This window comes from Atractosteus spatula, chromosome 5 (genome assembly GCF_055471065.1).
Source record: "Atractosteus spatula isolate fAtrSpa1 chromosome 5, fAtrSpa1.hap1, whole genome shotgun sequence".
Lineage (NCBI taxonomy): Eukaryota > Metazoa > Chordata > Actinopteri > Semionotiformes > Lepisosteidae > Atractosteus > Atractosteus spatula.
Window position 1 is genome coordinate 12,448,727 of NC_142710.1, and position 17,867 is coordinate 12,466,593.

Here is a 17,867-nt window from a genome sequence, read left to right on the forward strand (position 1 = left end):
CGACACAACACCAGGTAAGACTGGCTACTGATTTTAAAATCTCTTGGATCTAGGAGGTTACCTTATGCCACAGAGCAGCCTTTTTCTCTTGCAGCGCTGTTTTGAAACCCGTTTTGATAACCACTTGTCAATGAGGTGAAGGGTTGCTGTGTACAGCAGGGAGTACTTTTAAGTTTTCTTGTGAAAAACCTTATTGTAATAAACATGAAGAAATGCTAATAAAAAGTGTTATTTTCCTTGGGTGGCACCGTAGCACAGTGGTTACCATTGCTGCCTGGCAGTGCTGGAGCCCTGTGTTCAATTCTGGGGTTACTATCTGTGTGGAATTTGCATGTTTTCCTTGTGTTTTGTGGGTTTCCTCCCACAGCCCAAAGACATACTGGTACGTTAATAGCTTCTGGGAAACCTTGCTCTGTTCTGGTGCGAATGTGTGTGTGTCTGTGTGTTTGTGCCTTGTGATGGACTGGCGTCCCATCCAGAGTGTATCCTGCCTTGAGCCCGGCTCCAGCTCCCCAGCGACCTTGAACTGGATGAAGCAGCTAGAACGTGGATGGATGGTTATTTCTCTTTCAAGTTCTGAATATCAGTTCCGTCCTAGCCTGCCGGTCTTTCAAAAACTGTTTTCCACTGAGGGTGCTGTTTTGCCAATATCCTTACCTGCAGTGAAGCTGTGTAAAGCCACTTAAGCCTATAAGCTCTTTGACAGAGGCCACAGAACGCCAACTCACAGGCTTGATGCTGCTTAACACAGGCTCCCTGGGCAAGCGCATCGCAGTGATGCAGTGCTGTTGTCGCAGGTATAAGCCATGACTGACATGTCGGAGTTCGGGGCGGCTGCCCCTTTCCTGCGCAAGTCGGAGAAGGAGCGTCTGGAGGCGCAGACTCGCCCCTTCGACATGAAGAAGGAGTGCTTCGTACCCGACCCCGCGGAGGAGTACGTGAAGGCGTCGATCGTCAGCCGCGACGGGGACAAAGTCACCGTCGAGACGGAGGCAGGCAAGGTACTGAACCTGCACACGGAGCTGCCAGTCGTTTCCTCTAGCTCGCTCCATTTTAGACTCTTTTACATCCGTATCTGTAGCTTTCTAGAGATACTCCTGTGATTTTAGAGTCGTAACTCTGTTGTGACTTAAATCTGTGTAAAGTTGTAAAGTTTTAGACATGGCTGGTCATCAAACAATGATCCGTAACATCCGCTTTGACAGACGAAGACGTTTGCTGTGCCTTCTCATTAGTCCCAATTTTCAATGTGTGTTTGTCGATACTGCTGTCACCAGCTGTGCCGATGTAAGAGAGAGCTTTGTTGGTTCCCTGTTTTCCAGACGATCACAGTAAAATCCTCTGATGCCCACCCTCAGAACCCACCCAAGTTCGATAAAATCGAAGATATGGTCATGTTCACCTTCCTGCACGAGCCCGCTGTGCTGTACAACCTCAAAGAGCGTTACGCAGCCTGGATGATCTACGTGAGTAGAGTTCGCTCACCCACTATACCCAGAGAGCAAAGAGCAGAAAGTTCTGATCACCACAGCTCATGTCAAAAGTGAATTAACCAGCTTATATGTATACATTTCTTCATCATAATGTGTTTTTTTTAATCTTTTAGTTCAGCTCACCTTTGTTCCACCTGACAGAATGTGAAGAACAAATTCCAATTCATTGAAACTGGTCTCCACCACTGAAGGTTGTTATAGATACAACTGATGGTTACACATACCTGATTCCTCCTCTTACGAAGACACAGCGCAGTTGCAGAATGTAGTATTTTAAGCTAGGATTGTAGAGCCTGTGTAATCCCCTAGGTGCTACCTCTCTCCTGCAGACCTACTCTGGGCTGTTCTGTGTCACTGTCAACCCCTACAAGTGGCTGCCTGTGTACGATACAGAGGTGGTCGCTGCCTACAGAGGCAAGAAGAGACAAGAAGCTCCTCCCCACATCTTCTCCATCTCTGACAACGCCTATCAGTACATGCTGGCAGGTGGGCACTAACACCCTGGGATTCTCGAGAGTGAATCGTTTTATTGATTAACCACAGAAGTACCACGTTGTACACTACCTCTACACATATGGTAATACCAGGCACGGACGATACTGGAATTTCATGTTGTGCCTCCATTTTACTTTCTTTCCTGACGTCCTCAAAACTACATCACTTCCTTTGTAGGGAAAAAACCGAGGGCTCAACGTCGTGAAGATAGCTGTGCAACACTAGGGTGTAATTAGGAAGTGCACAAACTATACAGACACAAAACACATGAATCTGGAGCTCCTGAGTGACTCAAGCATTAAAGGGGCTTGCTTTGAATGGAGGTAGAGCCCTGGGATTTGAGCTGGCGGTCTCGTCTCCAGCAGGCTGTGACCAGGATTCCCCAAACAGTGGCTCACAATTGGTTGAGCACCACTGCTGCAGTTTTGCCATTAGCTGGCCAGGGCTACACTTGGCTTTCTGACAAACTCCTGTGACCTCCTGGGCAACTACAGGTCTGTAGTGGAATATGTGACACACTGCAGTACATGCATTGTATCAGAAGACTGAGTGTTACTTTGGAAGAGTAGGTCTCCCCTTTCTCATCCTGTCTATGCAGTACGAGTCTTGAAAAGTGAACCAATATCACATGACACTGCTGGTGATTCTTACTTGGGTGGGCATACAATGAAAAACACAACCCCCCATTACCCCATCTGTATAAGTTTTAAAATATTTAGCATTCCTGGGAATGAAGAATGACTAAACTACTGTTTATTTTAATTTCAAAAACAAGAAGTTTTAACAGTTCTTCTTCTTTTTTATTTAGACAGGGAAAACCAGTCTGTCCTGATCACGTAAGTCTTTAATTGACCATTGTCCATTATTGCTGGTGCAGACTCCAGTACATCAGCAATGTGCTGTGGTCTGTAAAAGTGTTCGCAAACCCAGACAGTAGTGAAAGGCTAGATGCCTTTCTGTGTGTCAGTGGCCACTTGGCTCCCCAGAAATGGAGAGCTCAGACTGCACACATTTCTCCCACACAAAATTCCATTAATTTACTATTTATTATTATAATAATAATAATAATAATATAATATTTTCCAAACTTTAGTGATGTAAAACCAAACCACTAGTGAAAACTGAAAAGATCTGGGATTGAATGGTTGGAACCTGAGCAGTTGTTGTCAATGTGTCCCCAGTGGAGAATCCGGTGCTGGGAAGACTGTGAACACCAAGAGGGTCATTCAGTACTTCGCCAGCATTGCAGCAGCAGGGGGAAAAAAGGACCCAGCAGCCGCTAACAAGGTGGGTCCGGATCCTGGTTCTGATCCTGGTGTTATCCTGCAGTGCAGGGTTGTCAGGAATACAGTTATGTGTGAGCTCAGTTCCAGCACTGACAGGTTTCACTGGCAAACATTCAGTCTGTACATGTGTTTGCTTCCAGGGCACCCTGGAGGATCAAATCATCCAGGCCAACCCAGCCCTGGAGGCCTTTGGCAATGCCAAGACTATGAGGAACGACAACTCCTCGCGATTTGTGAGTACCCCACATTAAGGATACCTAACATCATAACTGTTTTGAAGACCATTCACTAACACTGGATAGAAAAGTTCATTGTTGCATGACGACAATTGATTTAAATTCAAATAGATGGCATCCTATATACATATTTTATGGGTTTTTCTCACCAATTTAGGGCAAGTTCATCCGAATTCACTTTGGAGCCAGTGGAAAACTAGCTTCTGCAGACATTGAGACCTGTAAGGAAGTCTCTTTATTTAAATTTGGAAAATTATTTTGCACCATATTTTCTTGATGTAATAACATTTCAAATAGTTGTTCCGAAATTATCTGTTGCGTTGTGTTGATCTTCACAGATCTGCTGGAGAAGTCTCGTGTGACCTTCCAGCTCAAGGCTGAGAGAGACTATCACATCTTCTACCAGATCCTGTCCCAGAAGAAGCCAGAGCTGCTGGGTCAGTACTACAGTCTGTTCTCTGGAGTGTGAATTGTAGAGACTCACCAGCACCTGGTCTGACAGTTGGGTTTTCTCTTCTCTAGAGATGCTGCTCATCACCAACAACCCCTATGACTACACCTATATCTCCCAAGGAGAGACCACAGTGGCGTCCATTGATGATGCTGAGGAGCTGATGGCCACAGACGTGAGTGACAAGATTAGCTCAATGTGACATTGATGAAGAATTATGTATTAATGTTCAATAATGTGATGTAGATTGAGCTATGTTTCACCTATCTTCTTGAAAAAGCGTTCTTAATTGTTGAAAACATGAATAGAATAGAATGCTGCAACACCTAACTTTTCCTGTCCTGCAGAGCGCCTTTGATGTGTTGGGCTTCACTCAGGATGAGAAGAACGGCATCTACAAGCTGACTGGAGCCATCATGCACTACGGCAACATGAAGTTCAAGCAGAAGCAGCGAGAGGAGCAGGCAGAGTCTGACGGCACTGAGGGTAGGCCTGAGTTTTCCTTATTTTCCCATTCACATGTTTCTCAGAAAGGTTTTGTGTTATGGCCAAGTGGTACTGATGCATGAAGATTGTCTTAGAAATTAGTTTATGAGGAAGCAGAATTCATCCCAAGAATAAATGTTACGGTAGAGTTTCTTTAAGATAAAGTTTCTCCTGCTTTCCCAGATGCTGACAAGGCAGCCTACCTGATGGGCTTGAACTCTGCTGACCTCCTGAAGGGTCTGTGTCACCCCAGGGTCAAAGTGGGCAATGAGTATGTCACCAAGGGGCAGAATGTCCAACAGGTCAGTGTTCTCTTAAATGATCATCAACAACAGCAAGGAAGAAGTTCATAAAGTTGTTAACTCATGTTATGAAGTAAGTTTCATTTCATTTTATCTGATTCATAGTATTGTGCACTCAAAATAAACACATCTCATTGATTTGATGCATTCATGGGTTCAAGCACCATACCAAGGGACCATGTTATTAATATGTATAGACTATTTCATTATGGTTGTACCATATTCAAGTATGATAGAGTGATGTTTATTTTATTATAGTAGCAAATTACAGAATACTTGCCCCTGGCCACTTGCCTCCATGATTCTCTGTTCTTCATATTTTTCCAGGTGTACAACTCCATTGGTGCCCTGTCCAAGTCAGTGTATGAGAAGATGTTCCTGTGGATGGTGGTGAGAATCAACCAGTCCCTGGACACCAAGCAGCCTCGCCAGTACTTCATCGGTGTGCTAGACATCGCCGGGTTCGAGATCTTTGATGTAAGTGTTGCAAAGCTGCAATTCTCTGATAATTTTTTTTAACAGAACTATGCAGAAACATCTAGAAAATGAAACATTCTCAACAGTGCACTTCAACTAATGTGGACCCTCTTGATGTTTAGTAACTCAAGGTTCCTCACATAGAACCCCATGTTTTTTTACCTGAGATGCGTTAGCATTACTAAACAATTGCTAAATAATCAATTTCATGTGATCCCTTTCTATTGCAGTTCAACACCTTTGAACAGATGTGCATCAACTTCACCAACGAGAAGCTGCAGCAGTTCTTCAACCACCACATGTTCGTGCTGGAGCAGGAGGAGTACAAGAAGGAGGGGATCGACTGGGAGTTCATTGACTTCGGCATGGACCTGCAGGCCTGCATTGACCTCATCGAGAAGGTGGGCCATAGATATAGGTTAAATGTGTGGTAAGAGAAATTAATGATCAAAGAGAGTCAAGAATTGCTTACATATCACCCAGCTTTCTCAACAATAACAAAGTGTTTCACCTGTTCCTTCCATTCCAGCCCATGGGTATCATGTCCATCCTTGAAGAGGAGTGCATGTTCCCCAAGGCCAGTGATGCCACCTTTAAAGCCAAGCTGTACGACAACCACTTGGGAAAATCCAACAACTTCCATAAACCCAGGATTGTCAAGGGGAAACCAGAGGCACATTTTGCCCTGGTTCACTACGCTGGCACCGTGGACTACAACATCAATGGCTGGCTGGAGAAGAACAAGGACCCCCTGAATGAGACGGTGGTGGGGCTGTACCAGAAGTCTTCTGTCAAGCTGCTCAGCAACCTGTTCTCCAACTATGCCGGTGCAGAATCAGGTAAACCCACAACAGCCGTCTCACCCCATGTCCGGTGCAGCCAAAGTAATAGTTTCTGAAGAAAAATGGCAGACTAAGCCCTGCCATCAGAAATTGTACACAGGGGAATTTAGCTTGAAAAAGTTTTAAAAGTTTCCTTAATAAAGACAACCTCAGGTGAGCCAATCTAAAGGGTACCAGTTCTGAAGTAATTTTCGGAATTCTGGATGTGGTAAGCCCCAACCTATATAAGATGGTTCACAGGACCTGAGCATATTAAAATGCACAAAGACCTGAAGAAATCTAATAAAATATATTAAATCAATTTAACTGTAGACGATTTCACACATATCATCAAACACTTACCGTGACCCCTAAAATGCATACCACTGTCACTGTGTATGCCCTTTTTATAACTAAAAAAACTAAACTGCACCCGTGTGACAATGTGCCTACTAATCCTACACCAGTTATCTAGTCCACTAATTAATGCACCTATATAGTGCAAGTGATGAAAGGGTATTATTGACCTGCTTTGCGAAATTGAATAGGACGGTCTGTTTGAAATTGTGTTGAATCTTTAGGCAATCCTTTCACACTGATAAATATGTTTTACCACACATGAACCATGAACTGATCGAGGAATAATCTTACTCACTGAAACAGACACACCTGATATGTCAAAGATTTCAGGTCTATCTACAGAGTCCCGGCCCTGATGCCAAAAGGGTATTTTTATTTACCCAAGAGTAGGATATATTATAAGATACCAGAGGGCTAGAAACGATTAAAATGTTGGTTACATATCTGAGAGGAAACGTTTCATTAGTTTGAAAACTAAGAAACTAATAGTTTAGACGTTAAACGTGTGGACTTTAAAACCCTCATGCTCACCTATAAGGCTCTGCATGGCTTGGCACCTCAGTACCTGTCTGAACTATTATCGCCTTACTCCCCAACTCACAACCTTCGCTCTTCTAATTCTGGTCTCCTTACTGTCCCCCAAGCCCATCTACATTGTAGGGGTGACAGGGCCTTCTCCTGTGATGCCCCCAGGCTCTGGATCTCTCTGCCCAAGGATATCAGAGAGTCACCTTCTCTAAACTCCTTCTAATCCAGACTCAAAACCCTCTTCTTCTCCTCTGTGTGTTGTCATTGTGTCTTATCTTGTGTATTCTCCTTATTTATTGTTGTTGTCATCCTGTAAAGCGCTTTGGAAGCCACCTTTAAAGGCGCTATATAAAATACAGTTTATTATTATTATTATTATAATAATTTTAATGAAAGTGATATTACTGTAATATGAGTCTTTTATGCTTGGAATACATTTTTGTTACCAGCAGGTGTGTGTGTGTGTTGTGCCTCAGTCTTTTGGGACATGAAAGATGACCTGAGAGTGCAGATGATCGCTGCTCACAGATAGAGTATGGAGTATGGAGAATGGAGTATGGAGAATGGAGTATGGAGTATGGAGAATAGAGTATGGAGTATGGAGAATGGAGAATGGAGTATGGAGTATGGAGAATGGAGAATGGAGTATGAAGAATGGAGAATGGAGAATGGAGAATGGAGAATGGAGAATGGAATGTTTTTTAAGGGAGGGGGCACAGAAACTGAGGGAAGCAACAGATGTTCAAAAGGAGCAGTAAATCCTGTTTTTTAACTAAAGATTTTAATGCATGCCTAGTGTTCAAGGTGTACTGTATGTGATGGGTATCAATGATCCAAATTTTCTATTTTTATTTTTTTATCAAATGAAATAGATGGCAATGATTCAAGGGCTTGAAGTGTGTTAATCGTCATCTTACATCGAAAAACATTATGAAGGTGTTTTATGAGTGCCTGATGTTGGAAATCTAAACTGTGTTTTATTTCATGACCAGCTCAAGAGAGCAAAGGAAAAGGAGGAGGAAAGAAAAAGGGTTCTTCCTTCCAGACTGTCTCTGCTCTCCACAGGGTGAGAGATTATGACTTCAAAAACTGGAGCCTACCATACAATAGTCTTGAAATATCACAAATATCTGTGGTGTAACTTGTGTGTTCTGTTTAGAATTATTTTGTGTGGCTTTGATTTACAAAAGCACTTTACTATCCCCAGGAGAACCTGAACAAGCTGATGACAAACCTGAGGTCCACCCACCCTCACTTTGTGCGCTGTCTCATCCCCAATGAGACCAAGACTCCAGGAGCCATGGAGAATTCTCTAGTGATGCACCAGCTGCGCTGTAACGGTGTGCTGGAAGGCATCAGGATCTGCAGAAAGGGTTTCCCCAACAGGATCCTGTACGGGGACTTCAAACAGAGGTAGGAGTCACTCCAGGACTAATATCTCCTAATACAGCCTTCGAATGCCTTCTCAAAATGTGTGTGCTGCCTTCACAGATACCGTATCCTGAACCCCTCTGCCATCCCCGAAGGCCAGTTCATAGACAGCAAGAAGGGAGCAGAGAAACTGCTGGCGTCACTGGACATCGATCATGATCAGTGCAAATTTGGACACACTAAGGTAAAGATTAGAACCTGTCACAAACAAATACTCTTTACAGTAAATTATTTATGAGTATGTAGAGCTAATTAACTAAATACAAGTACAGTATATAGAAATTTAGATCTCAATATTAAAGTTCCTTTCAACTCTTGCTCAGGTGTTCTTCAAGGCTGGTCTGCTGGGTCAGCTGGAGGAGATGAGAGATGAACGCTTGTCTCTCATCATCACTGGAATCCAGGCCAGGTCCCGGGGTCTTCTCTCAAGAATTGAGTACCACAAGATCGTAGAGCGCAAGTAAGGGTATCAATGTTTCATAGATAATCTGTAATTGAGTGAAACATATTATTCCCTCATGAACATTGTATTTATAACCTGCAGGGATTCCCTGCTCGTGATCCAGTGGAACATTCGAGCCTTCATGGGTGTGAAGAACTGGCCTTGGATGAAGCTCTTCTTCAAGATCAAGCCTTTGCTGAAGTCTGCAGAGGCTGAGAAGGAGATGGCCAACATGAAGGAGGAGTTCCTGAAGCTCAAAGAGGCCTACGCCAAATCTGAGGCCCGCAGGAAGGAGCTGGAAGAGAAGATGGTCTCTCTTCTCCAAGAGAAGAATGACCTGCAGCTGCAAGTTCAATCTGTATGATCTTCTATCAAGTATAAGTTAAACATGCTATTCTGTTGTAAGTCTTCCTGTTGCATCCTTAACAAATGACATTGAATATTTTATTGACAGGAACAAGACAACCTTAGCGATGCTGAGGAACGGTGTGAACAACTGATCAAGAACAAGATCCAGCTGGAGGCCAAAGCGAAGGAGCTGACAGAGAGGCTGGATGATGAGGAGGAGATGAACGCAGAGCTGACTGCCAAGAAGAGAAAACTGGAGGACGAGTGCTCTGAGCTGAAGAAGGACATTGATGATCTGGAGCTCACCTTGGCCAAAGTGGAGAAGGAGAAGCACGCCACTGAGAACAAGGTCAGCCTGTAGCACTCTCTCAGTGTGTCTGCCTGTTGCTCTTCTGTCTGTGTGTCTGTCCCACAGTCTGCTGAGTCCCTGCTCTGTGCTAACAGGTGAAGAACCTGACTGAAGAAATGGCAGGTCTGGATGAGATCATTGCCAAGCTGACCAAAGAGAAGAAGGCTCTGCAGGAGGCTCACCAGCAAACTCTGGATGACCTGCAGAGTGAGGAGGACAAAGTGAACACGCTGACCAAAGCCAAGGCCAAGCTGGAGCAGCAAGTCGACGATGTGAGTCACTCAGATTTACTTCGCATTGCTGACTCCACGGGTTTCTCTTCTGGAGATTCCTCTCAAAAACACTGGAAAGTGCAATATCAGATCTTAATGGAGATGGCTCTTGTGATTTATTTCATCAGCTTGAGGGGTCCCTGGAACAGGAGAAGAAGATAAGAATGGACCTTGAAAGAGCCAAGAGAAAGCTGGAGGGAGACTTAAAGTTGACCCAGGAGTGTGTGATGGACTTGGAGAACGACAAGCAGCAACTGGAGGAGAAGCTTAAGAAGTAAGAGTAAACAAAAATCTTTTAAAACTAATTTCACTTCAAAAAGATTATTTAATATGAGTCATATTACTGTTTTTGTCAGGAAAGAGTTTGATATCAGCCACCTGAACAGCAAAATAGAGGATGAACAGGCCCTGGCAGCTCAGCTCCAGAAGAAACTGAAGGAACTTCAGGTGACTTCATGTTCTAGTTTCAGTGAGACTGTAGCTCATTGTCAAGAGCTGAAATATGAGAATTGTATTCTCCCTGTTCCAGGCTCGCATTGAGGAGCTGGAGGAGGAGCTGGAGGCTGAGAGAGCTGCCCGGGCCAAGGTGGAGAAGCAGCGGGCAGACTTGTCCCGGGAGCTGGAGGAGATCAGCGAGAGGCTGGAGGAGGCTGGAGGGGCCACTTCTGCCCAGATCGAGATGAACAAGAAGAGGGAGGCTGAGTTCCAGAAGCTGCGCAGAGACCTGGAGGAGGCTACTCTGCAGCATGAGGCCACTGCCTCCACACTGAGGAAGAAACATGCCGACAGTGTGGCAGACCTTGGCGAGCAGATAGACAACCTGCAGAGGGTGAAGCAGAAGCTGGAGAAGGAGAAGAGCGAGCTCAGGCTGGAGCTGGATGATGTGGTCTCCAACATGGAGCAGATTGTCAAGACCAAGGTAAACTGGGGACTCAGTTCAATGTGGAAGTCAGTCTGTCACTTATAGGACTATTCCAGGTTGACTGGAGGCATCAATACATACATGCGAGTTCTTTTGCCTCTTTCAGACTAATTTGGAAAAGATGTGCAGGACTCTGGAAGACCAGATGAATGAGTACCGGACCAAGTCTGAAGAAAGCCAGCGTGCTATCAATGACTTTACTATGCAGAAAGCCAAGTTGCAGACTGAGAATGGTAGGCATGTTCATTGAATATCAATTCTGTAGACACTCCTTAAGACAATCCATATCCATATCCACTGTGTTGTCATACTAGGGGAGCTGTCCAGGCAGCTGGAAGAGAAGGAGTCTTTAGTCTCCCAGCTGACTAGAGGCAAGCAGTCCTACACCCAGCAGATTGAGGACCTCAAGAGACAACTGGAAGAGGAAGTCAAGGTAATTACTTGGCTATTTTCCCCATAGAGTGTTAAAGCAGGACTCTGTGCCCAGACTCTGATGTCCTCTGTGTGTTTCTGTGTCCTCAGGCGAAGAATGCGCTGGCCCACGCAACGCAGTCTGCTCGCCATGATGCAGACCTGCTGAGGGAGCAGTATGAGGAGGAGCAGGAGGCCAAGGCTGAGCTGCAGCGCAGTCTGTCCAAGGCCAATGCTGAAGTGGCTCAGTGGAGAACCAAATACGAGACTGACGCCATCCAGAGGACAGAGGAGCTGGAGGATGCAAAGTAAGAATGGGTTGAAATCCCAATATAATTACACATTGTTGTGTCAAAATAATTTTTTTACATTATAAATGATAATATATCATTATGCAGGGTTTGAAAAATATTTAATTTTAGCGATCAAAGACACACTTTTAACAGAGTTGCTCCAATCCTTCCTGAATCCTGTCTCTCCCTACCTTCCTCCTTCCCAGGAAGAAGCTGGCTCAGAGGCTGCAGGATGCAGAGGAGGCCGTGGAGGCTGTGAACGCTAAATGCTCCTCCCTGGAGAAGACCAAACACCGGCTGCAGAATGAGATCGAAGATCTGATGGTGGATCTGGAGAGGTCTAATGCAGCTGCTGCCGCTCTGGACAAGAAGCAGAGGAACTTTGACAAGGTACCACTGGACATGGGTCTGACTGATCTGAGGGAGACCTCAATGAGCCTCTCTAAAGCCCCTGTGTTCAATGTGCTTCCAATGGTCTGTTCTGATCCCCCCAGATCCTGAGCGAGTGGAAGCAGAAGTTTGAAGAGTCACAGAGTGAGCTGGAGGGCTCCCAGAAGGAGGCCAGGTCACTCAGCACTGAGCTCTTCAAGCTGAAGAACGCTTATGAGGAGTCTCTGGAGCACCTGGAGACTCTGAAGAGGGAGAACAAGAACCTGCAAGGTGAGACGTGCTGTGTGCTCTTCACAGACATGTTGGGGGTGAATAAACCTGTGTTTCCTATCAGAATGGAATCCATAAAGATGCTGACATATCTCTTGACCTCCTGATTCCCAGAGGAAATTTCTGACCTGACCGAGCAACTTGGTGAGGGAGGCAAGACCATCCATGAACTGGAGAAAGCCAGGAAGCAGCTGGAGCAGGAGAAGAGTGAGATCCAAGCTGCTCTAGAGGAGGCAGAGGTGAGGGACTGACACTCAGTGTGGACTATGCAAATTACATGTGAAAGACTTCGTGTCTACACCCTGATACACCAAGTCCTTCATTATACGTTCACCCAATCGATAGATGTTGCCTTAATCAGTGAATTCTGTCACAAGTCTGTTGTTCTTGACAGGCCTCTCTGGAGCACGAGGAAGGAAAGATCCTGAGAGCCCAGCTGGAGTTTAACCAGATCAAGGCCGATATTGAGCGCAAGCTGTCTGAGAAGGACGAGGAGATGGAGCAGGCGAAGAGGAACCACCAGAGGGTGGTGGACTCGCTGCAGACCTCCCTGGAGGCAGAGATACGTAGCAGGAATGAGGCCTTGAGAATAAAGAAGAAGATGGAGGGAGACCTCAATGAGATGGAGATCCAGCTCAGCCAGGCTAACAGGCTGGCGGCAGAAGCCCAGAAACAGCTGAAGAGCCTGCACTCCCATCTGAAGGTGACAACCTTTACTTTCATTACTGAAATTCATCTCAGATGTAAAATTTCATTTTATTCTGTAGTGTCACAGAATACTAGTAAAGTAATGTAATTAATCTGAGCTCTTTCCCCCCCAGGATGCTCAGCTGCAGCTGGACGACTCCCTCCGTGTCAATGACGACCTGAAAGAGAACATCGCCATTGTGGAGAGACGCAACAACCTGCTGCAGGCGGAGCTGGAGGAGCTGCGCTCAGTGGTGGAGCAGACAGAGAGAGCCCGCAAGCTGGCGGAGCAGGAGCTGCTGGACGTCAGCGAGAGGGTGCAGCTGCTCTACTCCCAGGTACTGTCATCCTGCAGGCTCTTCCGCACAGTGTGGGCTCCAAGTGTAGAGCCTCACGCTCACCCCTCTTTCCCTGTGGCAGAACAACAGCCTGATCAGCCAGAAGAAGAAGCTGGAGGCCGACACGTCCCAGCTGCAGACGGAGGTGGAGGAGGCTGTGCAGGAGTGCAGGAACGCAGAGGAGAAGGCCAAGAAGGCCATCACTGACGCTGCCATGATGGCAGAGGAGCTGAAGAAGGAGCAGGACACCAGCGCTCACCTGGAGCGCATGAAGAAGAACATGGAGCAGACCATCAAGGACCTGCAGCACCGTCTGGATGAAGCCGAGCAGATCGCCATGAAGGGCGGCAAGAAGCAAGTCCAGAAGCTGGAGGCCCGCGTGAGTGTCTGACAGTTCACACGCTGTTGTGTGGAGCTGTAATCAGGATGATTATCTAAGTTAGCCTGGTGAAATTCTGGGTACCCCTGCATATGATACCCCAGAACTCGATCACCCTTTGTTACAATATCAGTGGACCAGTAGCGGATCAGCAGTTTAGCTGCAGATATATTCTATTTTTACATAGAGAGGTCTGAATTAACACAGTATGAGAGAGAAGAAGAACTCATGTTAACGTCATTAACCCTGCAGGTGAGGGAGCTGGAGAATGAGTTGGAGGCTGAGCAGAGGAAGGGCACTGACTCTGTGAAGGGTGTTCGAAAATATGAGAGACGTATCAAGGAGCTCACTTACCAGGTACCTTCTATTCTTCTGTCAGTTTCCCATTTATACCATGCTGTGCTGACGGCACCTCGGACAGCAGTATATCTGAGGCTGCGTGACCTATGTGTCACTGTAGTGAATCTGTGTGACCTGTGTGTGACTGTACTGAATCTGTGTGGTGTCTGACTGTGCTGTATCTCTGTGACCAGTGTGACACTGTACTGAGTCTGTGTGGTCTGATTATACTGTATCTCTGTGACCAGTGTGACATTGTAGTGAATCTGTGTGGTCTCTGACTGTGCTGTGTCTGTGTGTCCTTTGTGTGACTGTGCTGAACCTGTGTGGTCTCTGACTATGCTGTATCTGTGTGAGCTGTGTGTGACTGTACCATATCTGTGTGATCTCTGAATCTGACTGTACTGTAAGTAACTATGTTTGTCCTGTGTAACTGTTTCCTCTTTGTGTCTTTTATATGTTACTTTATTGTGCTGGATTGTGAATTTTCTGCCTGTTTTGAATCCCTGTATGTGTGGTGACAGTGCTGTGTGTCCTGAGTAACACTCGTTCTGTGTCTGACTTTCCCTGTGTCTGCACAGACGGAGGAGGACCGTAAGAATATGGCCCGCCTGCAGGACCTGGTGGACAAACTGCAGCTGAAGGTGAAATCCTACAAGAGAGCTGCTGAGGAGGCTGTAAGTATCTGACAACACCATCCCCACACCGACGCACAGGCCTCAGTGTTTCATCCTGAGTCTCAGGGCTGACGCCCAGCTGTGCTGCTGTGTGTCTGTCTGTGTCAGGAGGAGCAGGCCAACACCAACCTGGGCAAGTTCCGCAAGCTGCAGCATGAGCTGGACGAGGCCGAGGAGAGGGCTGACATTGCGGAGTCCCAGGTCAACAAGCTGCGCGCCAAGACCCGTGATGTGGGCTCCAAGGTCAGTGACCCCGGCGCCTGAGAGCTCACCACTGTGCTGATCATTGTCACTTTTAAGGCCTGCCTGAGGGAATAATGAGCTGAGATGTGAAGTCAAAAGTGAAAAGCAAACATTGCTTGTGTATTAACTGGGAAACAGAATTGGCCACAAGTATGTAAGGGTTGTCAACTGACAAAAAATAAACACTGAAAATACTTATATACCATATACAGTAAGAAAAGCTACAATATGCCATTCATCCATTCTAGCTGTCTGATTGTGAGCACTTCATTGATCCCAGACTCTCATCTAGATATTTCTTGAAAGACCTCAGGGTACTGGCTTCAGCAGCAGGGCTGGGTAGCTTGTTCCACACTCTCACCATCCTGTGTGTAGAGTATGGCCTCCTGTTTTCAGATCTAAATGCACTTCCATGTGGATTCCACTTGTGCCCTCTGGTTTTGGTTTAAATGTCAGTGGTTTTGCAGATTTTAAATCAGATCCCCTCATAGTCGTCTCTGTAAAAGACTAAGAAGGTCCAGATCTCTCAGCCTATCAGTGTAGTATAGTCTCTATATATCCCAGTATCACACTGGTACTATGGCCTTGTCTTGTACCCCACTGTGGTACACTGCAGTGCTCTGTTAGACACTGCTCTAGCACACTGCTCTGGGCTCTGCTTCCCTGCTCACACTCCTCTGTTTCACACTGTTTGGTGCCAATGCTGCACTGTGCTCTGTCTCCGTGTTAATGTCTGAAATGTTTACCAATATTTTAGGGCCTTTTTTGGGCTAAAACCCTTTCTTTTTCCACTATTATCCCACATTTAACTGACCTATATTGTGTTCTGAGAATGTTGAGAGTTTCGTTCTAATTTTATAATTGTGGCTTTTGATTGAGCTCTAAACTGAGGTGTGGAAATGTTTGTGAAACTTGTGATAAAACCATGTGCTAAACCTTTCTCTTTCTGCCTGTGCTCTGATTCTCCAACTCTCCCTCTCTCCCTGACAGAAAGGGCATGATGAAGAGTGAAGCTCTCAGATGGACCTTTCTGAAAACCTCTAGTCTGCTGTGCTTTAGTCCCCCTCTGCTTTCTCTCTGCCCTTCCTCTAATTCTGTAGAATAAAACTGGTTTCAAAACGATCAAGTGTGTTTAAGAACATGTATCTGTGTAATTGTACAGACACCCTAGCACTCTTCTGTAAAAAGTGAAGGTCTTCCCAGCAACTATGATCAGATCACTTTATTGGCCCTATACAATCTCTTGCATGAGGAATGTGTCTTTTCCCAGACCCCAGCTTGCTCTCCATGAGACACACAGACAGGGGGAGAAGCTTGGGGTCAGAGTGTAGGGTCAGCCATTTATACAGCACCCTTGGAGCAGCTGGGGTTAAGGGCCTTGCTCAGGGGCCCAACGGAGTAGGATTCCTCTGCCAGCCACGGGATTCGAACCAGCAACCTTCCAGCCACCAAGCCACCACACCACCCCACTGTCTCTCACCGTCGCCTGCCTCTTACTACTGTACGTACAGAGACAAGGTGCAAGAATATATGCTGCACCAGAAAAACTGTGCTTGTAAAAAATCTCCAATTTCTAAACTTACAGTACCATCCAGTTAACGTCTGTGAATCATACGTTGTGTGTGAATGTCCCAGGAGAAATTGGATAGTTCATACATGCTTGATGGACTGTGTGCCCGCTGACTGCACTGAGCATGTCAAAGCTGGACTGTCTGTGTTCTGCCAGGGCAGGTCTGTGGTCTGTGAAGGAACAGTAAAATACATCTGATACAGAATTATCCTCAAAGAGGAGGGTCAGCCTGTTGATACCATTGAAGACAGACAAAAGTTTACAAAGGGTGATCACTCATACAATTTAGAATATATCTATAGCCTAGAATGATTCAAATTCTTTATGACATTGTTAGGAAACAGGCGCACAATGGAAAACGGTGTACACTCTGTCAGTATAACAGAGTAAAACTGTATTTTTGATGATGGGGTTTACATGGTGCCTGTAGCAGGTATTGGAGGCAAAACATGTTGTTGTAAAACATAAAACAACTGACCCTTCTAGACCATACCTCCCAACTGTACAGTACTGGGACTTTAGAATGACCCTCCAAATACAGCTGCTTCGAATTCATTTAACATTGTAAAAGGGTTCACTGCTGGAACCTGCTTTTTACTTTTACACTCGGGAACATTGCTGATCGGCACACCTGGCTTTGATGGGAAAATACTTGCATTCAAATCTCAGAAAGCTTGGAACATGCAATTTATCGGCATCTCATCACATGTGTTTAGATCTTGTCTCAAATTCAGTCTCCATCCACTTTCAGGACATCCACAAATAAGAAATCAGTTAGCTGCTCTACCCTGGGGATGTAACTCTCTCCGATTTGTAGTGGCTAGGTATATCTGTTGTTTCAAATACTTCATAAGAAAGGGGTCATCTGTATATTTGGATAATACTGCAGCATCTCCAAAATCTTTATTTCGATGCCAATCAATAGTGTATTTTGCAAAAAGTCACTGTTTACATTCATTTAAACCCCTTCCTTGGTGAGTCTGTGGTTTTATACTTATTTAGTCTTCAGACAGTCTCATGCGTATCAGTTTTCTGTAACTCAGTGTTTCTGGGATATGTGCACAAACTAAAATGTGATCCGTAGAGCTGAAACTGTAACACCCCGTGGCAGGGGATAAACACACAGCTCTGAAACCACAGCCACGATCAGGGATGACTTGATCCAGAGCTCTGCTGCCACATTCACAGCCTGGCAGGTAGCTGGAAAGTCGTTTGAGTGGACACACAGCTGAACCACACCCAGTACACCGAACTGACCAGGACAGAGGCGCTCTGTGTGCTCTCTGTTACACTGCCGCACACACTGCGATGCCCATCACTTTAGTTGCAGTCCTACAGCAGCAAAAGCAATACAAACCTCTTACTGTGTGTGGTTATGTCTGTGGCTCACTACCGAGTGTAAGATACTCCGCTGAGTTCACCCTCTTATACCCGTTAGGATTTCATAAGCTTGGATCAAATCCCCACTCATTCTGCTTCGCTGTAAACTGAAGAAATTTAGCTCTCAACTTATCAGCACACAACCTTCCCCTGAGATCAGGAATCATTCTCGTTGCTCTTATTCGAAACCT

General features: G+C 45.6%; 1 protein-coding gene across 1 annotated transcript; it reads left to right on the forward strand.

The window, feature by feature from the left end:
- On the forward strand, positions 1-15,845 carry LOC148834139 (myosin-7-like). Its single transcript, XM_088916740.1, has 38 exons — positions 1-14; positions 798-1,001; positions 1,323-1,466; positions 1,823-1,979; positions 2,797-2,824; positions 3,170-3,291; positions 3,371-3,507; positions 3,668-3,731; positions 3,849-3,947; positions 4,033-4,136; positions 4,309-4,447; positions 4,631-4,749; positions 5,077-5,226; positions 5,457-5,651; positions 5,756-6,065; positions 7,928-8,001; positions 8,143-8,348; positions 8,427-8,550; positions 8,690-8,826; positions 8,911-9,166; positions 9,263-9,505; positions 9,601-9,777; positions 9,906-10,051; positions 10,134-10,224; positions 10,307-10,696; positions 10,806-10,932; positions 11,014-11,132; positions 11,222-11,418; positions 11,610-11,793; positions 11,898-12,063; positions 12,178-12,302; positions 12,458-12,766; positions 12,885-13,088; positions 13,171-13,467; positions 13,720-13,824; positions 14,388-14,483; positions 14,592-14,726; positions 15,717-15,845. Exons 2-38 carry the CDS (start codon positions 807-809, stop codon positions 15,735-15,737), a joined length of 5,892 nt encoding a protein of 1,963 aa, XP_088772866.1. The 5' UTR covers positions 1-14; positions 798-806; the 3' UTR covers positions 15,738-15,845.
- The last annotated feature ends 2,022 nt before the right edge of the window (positions 15,846-17,867 follow it).

What these genes read in the sequence shown, in the direction of transcription:
- LOC148834139 (XM_088916740.1), top strand. Translation starts at nt 807, where the DNA reads ATGACTGACATGTCGGAGTTCGGGGCGGCTGCCCCTTTCCTGCGCAAG. An exon ending in AGGAGCTGATGGCCACAGAC is followed by an intron (nt 4,137 to 4,308) that starts GTGAGTGACAAG and finishes CCTGTCCTGCAG; the next exon opens with AGCGCCTTTGATGTGTTGGG. An exon ending in TGCAGCTGCTCTACTCCCAG is followed by an intron (nt 13,089 to 13,170) that starts GTACTGTCATCC and finishes TCCCTGTGGCAG; the next exon opens with AACAACAGCCTGATCAGCCA.